This window comes from Chiloscyllium punctatum, chromosome 9, assembly GCF_047496795.1.
Source record: "Chiloscyllium punctatum isolate Juve2018m chromosome 9, sChiPun1.3, whole genome shotgun sequence".
NCBI lineage: Eukaryota > Metazoa > Chordata > Chondrichthyes > Orectolobiformes > Hemiscylliidae > Chiloscyllium > Chiloscyllium punctatum.
This window is the reverse complement of record NC_092747.1, coordinates 73,742,102-73,756,255: the sequence shown is the minus strand read 5'-3', so window position 1 is coordinate 73,756,255 and position 14,154 is coordinate 73,742,102. Positions and strand designations below refer to the sequence as shown.

The window sequence follows — 14,154 nt, the reverse complement described above, 5'->3', positions numbered from 1 at the left end:
TACAAGAGCAAAGATGTACTGCTGATGCTATGAAGCTCAGGTTTGACTGCATTTGGAATCGTGAAGTTTTGGGCCCTGGATCTAAGGAAGGACATTTGCCTTTGGAGGAGGTCCAAAAGAAGTTTACAAGACTGATCCCAGAGATGAAAGGTTTGTCACATGAGGAATAGTTGAGGTCTCTGGGACTGTACTCAATGGAGTTTGGAAGGATGATGGGGTTCGGTCCGAAACCTAGAGAATTTTGAGTGGCCTGAATAGAGTGGACATGGAAATGATGTTCCCATTAAGAGAGTAGGACCAGAAAGTACCGCATCAGTTAAATAATGCCCATTCATCCCTTGTTAATGCAAAAAATTATGTTGAATCCTGCAGAGTTGAGAATCGAACATACATATAAAATTGATTTGCACGACATTGAAATTATAAAACATCTGGGATGTCAAAATATGCTGCATCACAGAAGTTTCCACAGACAGTAGAATATGTGGAAATGAAAATTACAAACCTGGACTGACAGGACCAATATCTGTTGGTTCACTTGAAGGTAAACTCCCAGTGGATAGTGTTGTGGAAAATAGTTGACTTTCCTCAGGAGCTTTTTGAATATTACCAGACCAAGAACAAGGAAATAACACCTGTAGCATATAATGATGTTAGATTTCACTTTTTATACAACAGATTCTAAAGCATAGAACAATAAAAGGGAAATAATAGATTTTTTTTCCCAATTACTCCTCGGAGATAAATTTAAAGTTAAAATAAAATGCTCAACACCAGCATGAAAAACACTGAATCAGCCTGAGGGAAGTCATATTCCATATATTTGTTTCACCTCTCAAAGAAAAATTAAAGAGATGATCATTGTGTATCTTAGAATTGCAATAGGACGAGTCGGGAGACTAACAGAGAATCGTGCTTCAACAGAAAACTTCTTACAGAAGACACGGTAGTTTATTTTCTTAATGCATTGGATGATTCTTGGCTAACTCCAACGACAATGAGTAGAATAGCACTAAGGTGCAATTCAGCTCTTCCTACAGTTAATGGGCAGTTTAGGAAAAAAGATCAAATCAGCAGAATTCAGGGAGATCATCATAGCAAATTGAATGCTGTAGCTAAACTAATATGGAAAGGAATCTCAAAAAAGTTTACATAAAAAGGAGACACGAACCATGATATATTTAGCAAGAGAATTAACATTTTGACAGTTCCCAAATAAACTTTCACCATCCCCCACGGAATCAGTGAAATCTCACTATTCAGGTATATTTAATATCAAGTTTCAAGACATTCTCAGACCCAGTTAAAATTGCACATAGCAATTTATTCATACTTTCCCATTTTTATGGATAAATTTCAAAAGGCCATTTAATAGTCAAGATTAGATTAAAAACTATGATACCATAAACATCTTAATTTAACTCTGAACTGCATTCAGTAGGCAGCAAACTTACATACTTTACTGAGGTTAATGCTACACCTTGGTAAAAAATCATGGTAAAAAAGCATTTGTTGGCTAATCTGGGTTTTATTACAATTAATTAACCCCTCAAATATGTTGTTTCATACAGTATTGTGATCTCTAAAATCCAAACAACAAAAGCAGCTGTTACTGAATGTCGTCAAAATGTTGCATTTTAGACGCCTCAACAATAATAATGCTGCAAGAAAGTGGTGTTTAAACATGAAGATCAAGCTGACTGTTTTTGTATTAATGACTTAAGCATACTTTTTAATATACTAGACACTAAATCACTAATTTGTTTTTAAATCAAGTACAAGGATTGGAGGGAGGAGAATGTTGTTTCTCTTTTCAAGAAAGGGAATAGGAAAGTCCCTGGCAATTACAGACCAGTCAGTCTTACGTCTGAGGTCAGCAAGGTTTTGGAAAGAATTCTGAGGCATGGGATTTATGACTATTTGGAAAAGCATAGTGTGATTACAAGCAGTCAGCATGGCTTTGTGAGGGGAAGGTCTTGCCTCACAAATCTTATTGAGTTCTTCGAGGTGGTGTCAAGACAGGTTGACTAAGGTCAGGCAATGGACGTGGTGTATATGAACTTCAGCAAGACATTTGATAAGCTCGGTCATCAAGTCAGGAGGTATGGGATACAGGGAGATTTGGCTCTCTGGATTCAGAATTAGTTGGCTGACAGAAGGCAGAGGGTGGTTGTAGATGGAAAGTATTCTGCCTGGAGGTCAGTGGTGAGTGGGGTCACCTTGTATTTCTTCTAAATGACTTGGATGAGGAGGTTGAGGGGTGGGCTAGTAAATTTGCAGATGACGCAAAGGTTGAGGTGCCGTTGATAGTATCGAGGGCCATTGCAGGCTGCAGTGTGACACTGATAGGATGCAGAGCTGGGTAGAGAAATGACAGATGGAGTTCAATATGGATAAATGCGAAGTGATGCATTTTGGAAGGTCAAATTTGAATACTGAATATAGGATTAAAACCAGAATTCTTGGCAGTGTGGAGGAACAGCGGGTTCTTGGTGTTCAAGTGCCTACATCCCTCAAAGTTGACACCAAGTGAGTAGGATTGTTAAGAAAGCATGTGGTATTTTGGCTTTCATTAACAAAGGGATCAAGTTTAAGAGCTGGGAGGTTTTGCTGCCGCTCTACAAATCCCACACTTTGAATACTATGTCCCGTTCAGGTTGCCCTATTTTAGGGGAGATGCGGAGGCTTTGGAGAGGGTGCAAAGAAGGTCTACCAGGATGCTGCCTGGACTGGACAGCTTGTCTTACGAAGAGAGGTTGACTAAGCTCGGACTCTTCTCTCTGGAGAGAAGAAGGGAGAGAGGTATACAAGGTAATGAGAGACATGGATGGAGTCAATAGCCAGAGACTTTACCCCAGGGCAGGACTGACTGCCATAAGGAGTCATAGTTTGAAGACGTTAGGAGGAAGGTATAGAAGAGACATCAGAGGTAGGTTCTTCACGCACAAAGTTGTGAACACATGGAATGCATTGCCAGCGGTAATGGTGGAAGCACAGTCATTAGGGTCATTCAAACGACTACTGGACATGCACAACTGTAAATTGAGGGTTGCATAGGTTGTTTTATTTTAGATTGAGATCAATCCTCGGCACAACATTGTGGGCTAAGGAGCCTGTTCTGTGCTGTACTTTTCTATATTCTGTGTTCTGTACTTTAAGGTTAAGTGTTATTCAGCATTACAAGTCAACATAGTGTTTTCTTAATTTACTGTTTCTAAAAAGGAACAAATTATAGTGCATTTAAGATAATGAAATATTCCATTCTGCTTCACAAGAGCAAAAAAACAAAGTATGACACCAAAAATATACAATATTAGGTCAGTTGACCATAAGGTTAGGTCATATGTTTAGGGTTTGAGGAGTGTTTCAAAAGGAGGAAATAAATACAGAGGAGGAGAGCTGGTGAAGATATTTAAGTTATGTAGATTTTAAGCTCTAAGGGAATAGCTACTTCTAATGATAAAGCAATTAAAATCAAGGATCCACAAGTGGCCAGAATTAGAGCATCACAGATAGCTCTGATATTATTGGGTTACAGAAGATTAAAGAGATAGAGGTGGCATGCACATGTTTGTTTTTAAAACTACAGGAGAATTTTTAAAATGAAGACACTGCTTGACCAGCAGCAGCAAGCACAGTTTATAGAGTAATGCAGCATGGAAGCAGATCATTTGATCCAATAAGTCGAACATAATCCCAAACTAAGCTCATCCCACCTACCTACCACCAGCACATACTCCTCTAAACCTTTCCTATTCATGTACATAAACAAACATATTTTATGACGTGGAGGTGCCGGTGTTGGACTCAAGTGGACAGACTTAAAAATCACAACATTAGGTTATAGCCCAACAGGCTTATTTGGAAGTACAAGTTTTCAGAGCAATGCTGACCAACCTTCCATCCAATTTACTCAGCGAGCAAACTTACATCCAATTTATCTCCTTTATCCTTTTTTTCCTTTCCTCATTTGAGTTTGGCATTGGGAGTCAACCAGAAATTACCACTTTTAAAAGGTACTTTAAACCTTTGACCAAACTTCTTAAATTCACTGTGTACTGCTTTAATCTTTTCCCCTAAAAATATCAACTAGGAGAAAGTGAGGTCTGCAGATGCTGGAGATCAGGAGCTGAAAAATGTGTTGCTGGAAAAGCACAGCAGGTCAGGCAGCATCCAAGGAGCAGGAGAATCGACGTTTCGGGCAGAAGTCCTGAAGAATTCCTGAAGAAGGGCTTATACCCGAAACGTCGATTCTCCTGCTCCTTGGATGCTGCCTGACCTGCTGCGCTTTTCCACCAACACATTTTTCAGCCCTAAAAATACCAATCTAACCAATGCATACAATTATTTCCAGCTTTCCCCTTTAACAATATGCTTGAAACGTTTAGAGATTTCCTTAATCCTAGCACCAGGAAAGCAACATACCATCCTAAATTTACATTCAATGCCACAGGATCTCCTGTCCATGATTTTGACAGGAGAATCCCCTCTAACAATGATGCTATTAACTTTTGTCAAACATTGCCCAACATAAAAATCACTGAGCAGGAATATCATTGATACATATAAAATTCTAAGAGGTCTAGACAGGCTAGATGCAGAGAGGATGTCCCAGGTGGGGTGAGTCCAGAACCAGGGGTCATAGTTGAAGTGATAAACTTCTAGGAGGAGGAATTTATTCACTCAAAGAATGGTAAACCTGTGAAATTCACTATCACAGAGGTGATTCAGACCAAAACATGGTTTGAGGAGGTAGATATAGGTGTTGCTAAATGGATCAAGGGGAGGTGGGATTAGGGAATTGACCTCAGCCACAATTATACTGCATGGCAGAGCAGGCTCAAGATGTTGAATGAACCTACTCTTGCTCCTTTCTTCTGCTTCTTCTTCATGCATCATTGCTCTACAGAAAGAACTGTTAGGTTATAAGAAAAGTAATAACCATTTCTACATGCACACACAGAAACAAACAAACAAACAAACATGCATAGAATCGTATGCAAAATACTGAGCTCAGTTCAAGTGTAGTGAACATCACTGGAAATATTTTAAAATCAGTAATTAAGTATTTTCATCATTGCTCAGAACAAAAAGTACTTACAATCACAGAAGAAATATCCATTTATTCATCCACACAATAACTTCAACACACACCTCCCTCTCCACCAACACACACACACACACACACACACACACACACACACACACACACACACACACACACACACACACACACACAGCTTCTCTGGTCTGATCACTAATCATTCATTATTTGATTAAATAATGATCAGATTTGGCTATTTTTCATCATTGACCCACTGAATACTCCAGTAGATCTCAGAAGAGATTCAGATGGATTATAACAAACACATGTGCCCTTTCCACTTAATTACCTCTCCCTTGACTTGGCAATGTAACCATTTCCCTACTTTAAATTCTATGGCACAATAAAGTACCTCTAGCTCAGCTTAACAGAAACCAGATTCAAAATGAAGTCAAAACCAAAAAAAAGTCTAATGTATTTAAAATATCAGATCCCGATGCCAGCAATTGAGGAAATATTACAAATTAAGAGTTTACTAGACTATGTCTCAACAACTTATTGATTCATAAATACCGAAATGAGCAGAAAAATATATTTGACGGTAACCATAGATGTATTAATATTAAAAGTGTGATGGACTGCTTACTTGCTATATCAATCAGAATGAACACTTATGCTTTACAATAATACTGATATTCATAATAAAATTATTACTTGCCTTACTAGCTGTATGATCGGTGGGACCAGCAAATGCAAGCATACTGCTTTCAACATGAGAGGAACCTAATTTAAAGTAAATAGAAAGAATCAGCACAACTGACACTAAACCTAGTCAGTCTGGAATTCATTCTTTCTGTAGATTCGTGCATCATTTCATCTATCATAAACTCATCCATATAGCGGTCAAAATCTTATTAAAAACAGCATTAACTGAGTTATTAGACTTTTGGAAATGAAAATTATTTTCAGCCTCAAATGTTACAACTTTCAGTTATTTATTCTTCTTGCTTTGATCTTTCTTTTGCCTAGCAAAGATGTACCAACAGGGTATGTCTGTAACTAACATCAAAACTTGCTTTAAAAAATACTTTTAGGATAACTAAAGGCTGAAATTTCTAAGTAATCAAATTAGACTTTCTTTATACTGCTGCAAGTTTGCAGTAACATAGACACTAACTGAATAAATATCAAACCAAATAAACTGCACATCTTCAGAAATTAACTTAGGGTAGACAAGACATGTTAAAAAAAAAAGAGAAAACAAATACTTGGGTATTACAACAAATTAATTACAATTTCTTACATTATTTGAAGAGACCCCCAAAATTATACTTAATCTTTTTTTTAAAAAAAGAATGTCATACATTCAGAGCAAATTGGTTTCGCAGGTCAGTCAACAGTTAATACACATTTCAAGTTTCCCTGGAGGTTGTGGTCAGCTGCTTACTCAAAGCTGGTTAATATGCAATTTATTTAGTTTGATATTTGTTCAGTTAGTGTATACGTAACTGCAACCATGCCTTGTTCTGGAGGATGTCAAACTTCTTGAGTAATGTTGGAGTTGCACTCGTCCAAGAAAGTGGGGACTATTCCATCAGATTCTTGCTTTTTGCCTTGTAGATGACCAAGGAGCTTTGGAGTGTCAGAAGGTGAGTTGGTCACTGCAGAATTCCTGTTTTTGTCAGCCCAGTATTTATATAGCAAGTCTAGTTGAGTTTCTGATCAATGATAATCACCACAGTGTTGACACCAGGATATTTAGCAAAGTTATTGCAACTGACTGTCAGGATGCAACAATTCAGTTCTCTTGCTGAAGATGGTCATTGCCTGGCACTTCTGGGGCACAAATGTTATTTGTCAAGTTAGCCAAAACCCGAACGTTGTCCAGGCCGTATTGAAATTGGACACAGACTGAAGTAGTATAAATCATCATGAATGGTGCTAAATAATCGCTCAACCATCCACTAACATCACCACTTCTACCTTATAACTGAGAGGAAGTCAGCAATGAAGCAGCTAAAGGTGGTTTTGCCTTGAACACCTGAAAAGATGTCAGAGAACTGGAACATCAGCCTTCAAAAGCTACAACCATTTTCCTTCGTGATAGGTATGACTCCAACCAGCAAATCTTACTCCTAATTCCCACTGTGTCCAGGTTTGACAAGCGCACTTTGATGACACACTCGACCAAAAGTGGCCTTGATGTAAAGAGCACTGTTTCTCACCTCACCTCTGGAATTCGACTCATTTGTTTAGGTTACAAGTTAACCTAATAAGTTAAGTGATTCTGACAGAAACCAAATTAGGCAAAAACGAATAGGTTATTTTGAAACAAGTCCGAGCAATGTTGATAAACCCTTACCATCAGTTTACTGAAAGTTTCAAAAATTGAACTGAATATCAATTAAACAGAATTGTCTAAAAAGGTAAGGAACCTAGAAGTACAGACTTTTAATATTTAACAAATACAAATGCACTTTTTATTTTACCTTGTCCTGCGAGACTGCTAATCTCCAATTTCAGTTTCTCTCTCCAAGTCATTCTGCTCATTCGAAGGGAGTCTACAGTGCAATTTGAAATATTAGACATTTGATGGCTGCTGCTTGTTGATACATTTGACAAATCTATTTCAGAGGAACAGGATGAATCTATCAGCTTTGGCCTTGACTCTTCAGCTTCTGAGCAACAGCAGTTATCTAAAGGCGTATTCCTGTTGACTGATGCAGAACAGAACACAATTAAGGATGGCAACTGTATACCAATCACTAATATCATCTAGGTAGGAATTAAATATTTTATTTAAAACTGTTTTGTTAAAATTAGCTTCTACTGCAAATGTTGTTGACCATACCGATTTTCCATTATGCCATTTTTTGTGGTAAAGGTTCCATTAGAATAATTTCAAGTTTTGTGTTCAGGCAAACAACAAGACCCTTCAAATTTCCAATCTGCTTAAAGTGCACATTGCTGCAACGAACATAAAGTTGGTTTTTTTTGTAAATGAGTTGGAAAATCTTCCGAATTCAATAATTCAAAAATACCTAAAGAGTCAGTTTTTGAATTTCCATTCAAAGTCTCATTTGTTACTTGTTCAAAACCATCTGTTCTTATTTTTGGACTTAAGTTGCTAAATGTTCAACTAAGCACAAGCAAGCAGCTGGCCAAAACAGGGGACACTCCACTCATTTAGAGTCACAGTCATGCAGCATGGAAACAGACCATGGTCCAACCAGACCTTGATGACCATAATCCTAAACTAAACTAATCCCACCTGCCTGATGTCCCTCCAAACCTTTGGTATTCACGTATCCATCCAAATGTCTTTCAAATGCTGCAATTTTACCCACATTCATCGCTTCCTCAGGAAATTCATTCCACACATGAACCACCCTCAAAAAAATAATCTGCCTCATGTCATTTTTAAATCCCTCTCCTCTCATCTTAATGTGCCCCCTTGTCTTGAAATCCCCCATCTTATGGAAAAGACTACTACCATAAACTCCACAAATACCTCATTATTTTATGAACTTCTCAGATCACCTGTCAAATCTCCAGTGAAAGAACTGCCAGCCTATCCAGCCTCTTTATAACTCAAACATTCCGGTAAATCTCTTCTGAACCCTCTTCAGCTGGATTATATTTTTTATATAACTGAGTGACCAGAACTGAACACAGTACTGGGGCAGCACGTTGGCTCAGTGGTTAGCACTGTTGCCTCACAGCACCAGGTCCCAGATTTGATTCCAGCCTCTGGCTACTGTCTGTGTGGAGTTTGCACATTCTCCCAGTGTCTGCGTGGGTTTCTTCCGGGTGCTCTGGAACCCTCCCACAGTCCAAAGATAACAGCTGCTCCTTTATTGAAGTATTTTAGGTGTTGGAGGTGATTTCCTCAAAGTCCAGGAGCAGTAATTACTGTTTTATATGCTGTTGTATTGTTTTGGAATTTTGGGGAAAAAAGTCAAAACAACATCAGTTTTAAAAGGGAGAAGAACAAAGGAAGCACTTGGTGAGGTCAGTGCAGGAGAGAGAGAGAAACTGGCACAGCAGTGAACCTGCAGTTACTGCCTTCGATGTCCAGCGATACATGAATTCAAACAGCAGAGTGCGTCTGGGATGATTAGCAAACAGTGAAATTCACAACTGATATTGAAGGAACTGTTTGGGTGAAGTTCACAGCACAGAAGCAGATAGGCGTATTGTTTTTATGTGTAACCTACAGAAAATCTGCAGCAGTGAGTAGAGTGGGATCTTTCTTGATTATATGTTTTTTGACATATGTCTCTTGATTAAACTTAAAATTTAAGCCAGAACTATTAACTTAACCTGGGGCAGTGTTTTGTAGAGGAATACAGTGGTGTAATTTTCTGGGTCTGTAGATTGTGAAGGAGTAAAAATGGTCTTTAGTAGAGTGATACACACTTTTTGTCAGATGTGGGAGTTTAAAGAGAGTTTAAGGGTTACTGTGGATTATATCTGCAATAAATGCTGTTGGTTGTGAATCTTATCAGATTGAATGGATCGGTTGGAGAGACAGTTAGAAGCAATGAGAAATTTGCAACAGCAACAGTATGTGATGGATGCAGTTATAGGAAGGGGTTGGGGGAAATCTCAGATACAGTCACATACATGGGTTAACTCCAGGAAAGGTAAGAGATAGGCAGCTAGTGCAGGAGCTTTCTATGGCTATACCCATTTCAAACAAGTATGCTGTTTTGGAAAATGTAGGGGTGATAGATTCTCAGGGGAACGTAGCATGAACAGCCAAGTTTCTGGTATTGAGACTGGCTCTAATGCATCAAGGGGTACGCCAGGTTCCAAGAAATCAATTGTGTTAGGGGACTCCCTAGTCTGAAGTACAGACAGACGTTTCTGTGGCCAGCAGTGAAAAGTCAGAATGGTGTGTTGCTTCCCTGGTGCCAGGACCAAGGATGTCTCAGAGAGGGTGTAGAATGTTCTCAAGGGGGAGAGGGGCCAGCAAGAGGTCATTGTCCATATTGGAACCAACAACATAGGAAGGGAAAAAGGTTGAGATTCTGAAGGGTGATTACAGAGAGTTAGGCAGGAATTTAAAAAGGAGGTCCTCAAGCGTAGTAATATCTGGAATACTCCCGGTGCTATGAGCTAGTGAGGGCAGGAATACGAGGATAGAGCTGATGAATGCAAGGCTGAAGGGCTGGTGTATGGGTGAAAGCTTCACTTGTGTGGACCATTGGGGTAGAAGTGACCTGTACAAGGAGGATGGTTTGCACCTAAATTGGAAGGGGACTAACATGCTGGCAGGGAGATTTGCTAGAGCTGCTCAGGAGGATTTAAACTCGTAAGGTTTGGGGGGAAACCCAGGGAGATAGTGAGGAAAGAAATCAATCTGAGACTTGTGCAGCTGAGAACACAAACGAGTCAGTCAGGGCAGGCAGGGACAAGGTAGGACTGATAAATTAAACTGCATTTATTTCAATTCAAGGGGCCTAACAGGGAAGACAAATGAACTCAGGGCATAGTTAGGAACATGGGACTGGGATATCATAGCAATTACAGAAACATGGCTCAGGGATGGGCAGGACTGGCAGCTTAATGTTCCAGGATATAAATGCTACAGCAAGGATAGAAAGGGAGGCAAAGAGAGGAGGGGAAGTGCCATTTTTGATAAGGGATAGCATTACAGCCGTGCTGAGGGAGGATATTTTTGGAAATACATCCAGGAAAGTTATTTGGGTGGAACTGAGAAATAAGAAAGGGATGATCGCCTTATTGGGATTGTATTATAGACCCCCTAACAGTCAGAGGGAAATTGAGAAACAAACTTGTAAGGAGATCTCAGCTATCTGTAAGAATAATAGGGTGGTTATGGTAGGGGATTTTCTCTTTCCAAACATAGACTAGGACTGCCATAGTGTTAAGGATTCAGATGGAGAAGAATTTGTTAAGTGTGTACAAGAAAATTTTCTGATCCAGTTTATGGATGGACCTACTAGAGAAGGTGCAAAACTTGACCTATTCTTGGGAAATAAGGCACGGCAGGTGACTAAGGGGTCAGTGGGAGAACACTTTGGGGCCAACAACCATAATTCTATTTAATTTAAAATAGTAATGGAAAAGGATAGACCAGATCTAAAAATTGAAGTCCTAAATTGGAGAAAGGCCAATTGTGACGGCATTGGGCAAGAACTGTGGTGGCACAGTGGCTCAGCGGTTAGCACGGTTTCCTCACAACGCTGGGGGGCGGGGGGGGGCGTGGAGATTCTTCAGGCTTATGCTCGAAACATCGATTCTCCTGTTCCTTGGATGCTGCCTGACCTGCTGCGCTTTTCCAACAACACATTTTCAGCTCTGATCTCCAGCATCTGCAGTCCTCACTTTCTCCCCTCAAAAGATCAGCAAGGCAGCCTTTCTGTGGAGCCACAGGAGATGGGGGGGGGGGGGGGGGGGGGGGGGGGGGGGGGGGGGGGGGGGGGGGAGGAGGAAAGATACTAAACAAGTATTTTGCATCAGTATTTACTGTGGAAAAGGATAAGGAAGATATAGAAAGTAGCGACATAGATGGTGACACCTTGCAAAGTGTCCATATTACAGAGGAGGAAATGCTGGATGTCTTGAAATGCATAAAGGTGGATAAATCCCCAAGACTTGATCAGGTGTACCCTAGAACTCTGTGGGAAGCTGGAGAAGTGATTGCTGGGCCTCTTGCTGAGATATTTGTATCATTGATAGTCACAGGTTGGCAAATGCGATGCCACTCTTTAAGAAGGGTAGTAAGGATAAGCCAGGGAACTATTGGCCAGTGAGCCTGACCTCGATGGTGGGCAAGCTGTTGGAAGGAATCCTGAGGGACAGGATGTACATGTATTTGGAAAGGCAAGGACTGATTAGGGATTGTCAACATGGCTTTGTGCCTGGGAAATCATGATTAGATTAGATTACTTACAGTGTGGAAACAGGCCCTTCAGCCCAACAACTCCACACCAACCCGCCGAAGCGCAACCCACCGATTCCCCTACATTTACTCCTTTACCTAACACCATGGGCAATTTAGCATGGCCAATTCACCTGACCTGCACATCTTTGGACTGTGGGAGGAAACCAGAGCATCCGGAGGAAACCCACACAGACACTGGGAGAACATGCAAACTCCACAGTCAGTCGCCTGAGTCGGGAATTGAACCCAGGTCTCTGGCGCGGTGAGGCAGCAGTGCTAACCACTGTGCCACCGTGCCGCCCAACTTGATTGAGTTTTTTGAAGTAGTAACAAAGAGGACTGATGAGGGCAGAGCGGTAGATGTGATCTATATGGACTTCAGTAAGGCATTTGACAGGGTCCCCCACGGAAGACTGATTAGCAAGGTTAGACCTCACTGAATACAGGAACAACTAGCCATTTGGATACAGAACTGGCTCAAAAGGTACAAGACAGAGGGTGGTGGTAGAGGGTTGTTTTTTCAGACTGGAGGCCTGTGACCAGTGGAGTGCCACAAGGATCAGTGCGGAGTCCTCTACTTTTTATCATTAGCATAAATGATTTGGATGCGAGCATTAATGATACAGTTAGTAAGTTTGCAGATGACACCAAAATTGGAGATGTAGTGGACAGCGAATCAAGGTTACCGCAGATTACAACAGGATCTTGACCAGATGGGCCAATGAACTGAGGAGTGGTAGATGGAGGTTAATTCAGATAATGCAAGGTGCTGCATTTTGGGAAAGCAAATCTTAGCAGGACTTATACACTTAAAGGTAAGGTCCTAGGGAGTGCTGCTGATCAAAGAGACCTTGGAGTGCAGGTTCATAGCTCCTTGAAAGTAGAGTCGCAGGTAGATAGGATAGTGTAGAAGGTGTTTGGTATCAAAAGAGAAAATGCTGGAAAATCTCAACAGGTCTGGCAGCATCTGGAAGGAGAGAAAACAGCTGACATTGAATCTAACTGACCCTTTGTCAAAGGTGTTTGGTATGCTTTCCTTTATTGGTCAGAGTGTTGAGTACAGGAGTTGGGATGTCATTTGCGGCTGTACAGGACATTGGTTAGGCCACTGTTGAAATTTGCATGCAGTTCTGGTCTCCTTCCTATTGGAAAGATGTTGTGAAACTTGAAAGGATTCAGAAAAGATTTACAAAGATGTTGCCACAGTTGGAGGATTTGAGCGAAAGGTAGAGGCTGAACAGGCTGGGGCTATTTTCCCTGGAGCGTCGGAGGCAGAGGGGGTGAACTTAGAGGTTTACAAAATTATGAGGGGCATGGATAGGGTAAGTAGGCAAAGTCTTTTCTCTGTGGTCATGGAGTCCAGAACTAGAGGTTTAGGGGGAAAGAGGGGAAAGATATAAAAGAGACCGAAGGGCAACATTTTCACGCAGAAAATGTATGGAATGAGCTGCCAGAGGAAGTGGTGGTGGCTGGTACAATTGCAACATTTAAAAGGCATTTGGATGGGTACACGAATAGGAAGGGTTTGGAGGGATATGGGCCAGGTGCTGACAGGTGGGACTAGATTCCGTTGGGATATCTGGTCAGCGTAGACGGGTTGGACCAAAGGGTCTGTTTCCATGCTGTACATCTCTATGGCTCTATGATTAAGAGATTGCATTGAACCAAGTTGTCTATACCTAAAGTAAGATTCTCTTTCAGACTTGGCTGGAACCTCAAAATCTTTATTCATCCATTGTTCCTTCACTTTAGCAGCCTTCCCCTTCACTTAAACAGGAACAAAATACCTCTGAACTCTCATCATCACACTATCCAACGCCTACTTGTCAGATGTCTTTTTAACTGCAAAAGTCTACTCCAATCAACTTTTGAAAATTCTTGTCTCATACCATTAAGATTTGCCTTATTCCAATTAAAATCGTTAACTTTTATGGAAGGCATGTCCTTTTCCACAACCGTTTTAAAACCAATAGAATTATGATTGCAAGACCCAAAGTGTTCCCCAACCTTTACTTCAGTCACCTGCCCTACCTTCTTGCTCAAGTTCTAGCTTTGCTTCTGCTCTTGTAGGAGTATCCACATATTGATAAAGAATTTTTTTTCTTGAACATGTGATAATTTCTGCACCATCCGAACCTCTAACTGTGGTAGTCCCAGTCAATGTTTGGAAAGTTAAAATCCCCCATTATTACAATCT

At 40.6% G+C, this 14,154-nt stretch overlaps 1 protein-coding gene and 1 non-coding gene across 9 annotated transcripts in view; both read right to left on the bottom strand.

Moving 5' to 3' along the window:
* cep295 (centrosomal protein 295) overlaps positions 1 to 14,154 on the bottom strand; it is a 201,025-nt gene that overhangs the window by 97,154 nt on the left and 89,717 nt on the right. For 7 of the 8 annotated variants that reach the window (XR_011961542.1, XR_011961543.1, XM_072577814.1 and 4 more), the window contains exons 17-19: positions 7,534 to 7,761; positions 5,763 to 5,827; positions 506 to 635 (exon numbers count right to left, since the gene is read on the bottom strand). Coding sequence is in view for 6 of the 8 variants with exons in the window: in XM_072577814.1 (XP_072433915.1) it covers positions 506 to 635; positions 5,763 to 5,827; positions 7,534 to 7,761 (423 nt within the window). In the remaining 2 variants the exon portion in view is untranslated. The remainder of the gene's footprint in view (positions 1 to 505; positions 636 to 5,762; positions 5,828 to 7,533; positions 7,762 to 14,154) is intronic. The other variant, XM_072577812.1, reaches the window with a different exon arrangement.
* On the bottom strand, positions 5,243 to 5,316 carry LOC140481721 (small nucleolar RNA U2-19). Its single transcript, XR_011961595.1, has one exon. It is a non-coding gene; the product is annotated as a small nucleolar RNA U2-19 (small nucleolar RNA).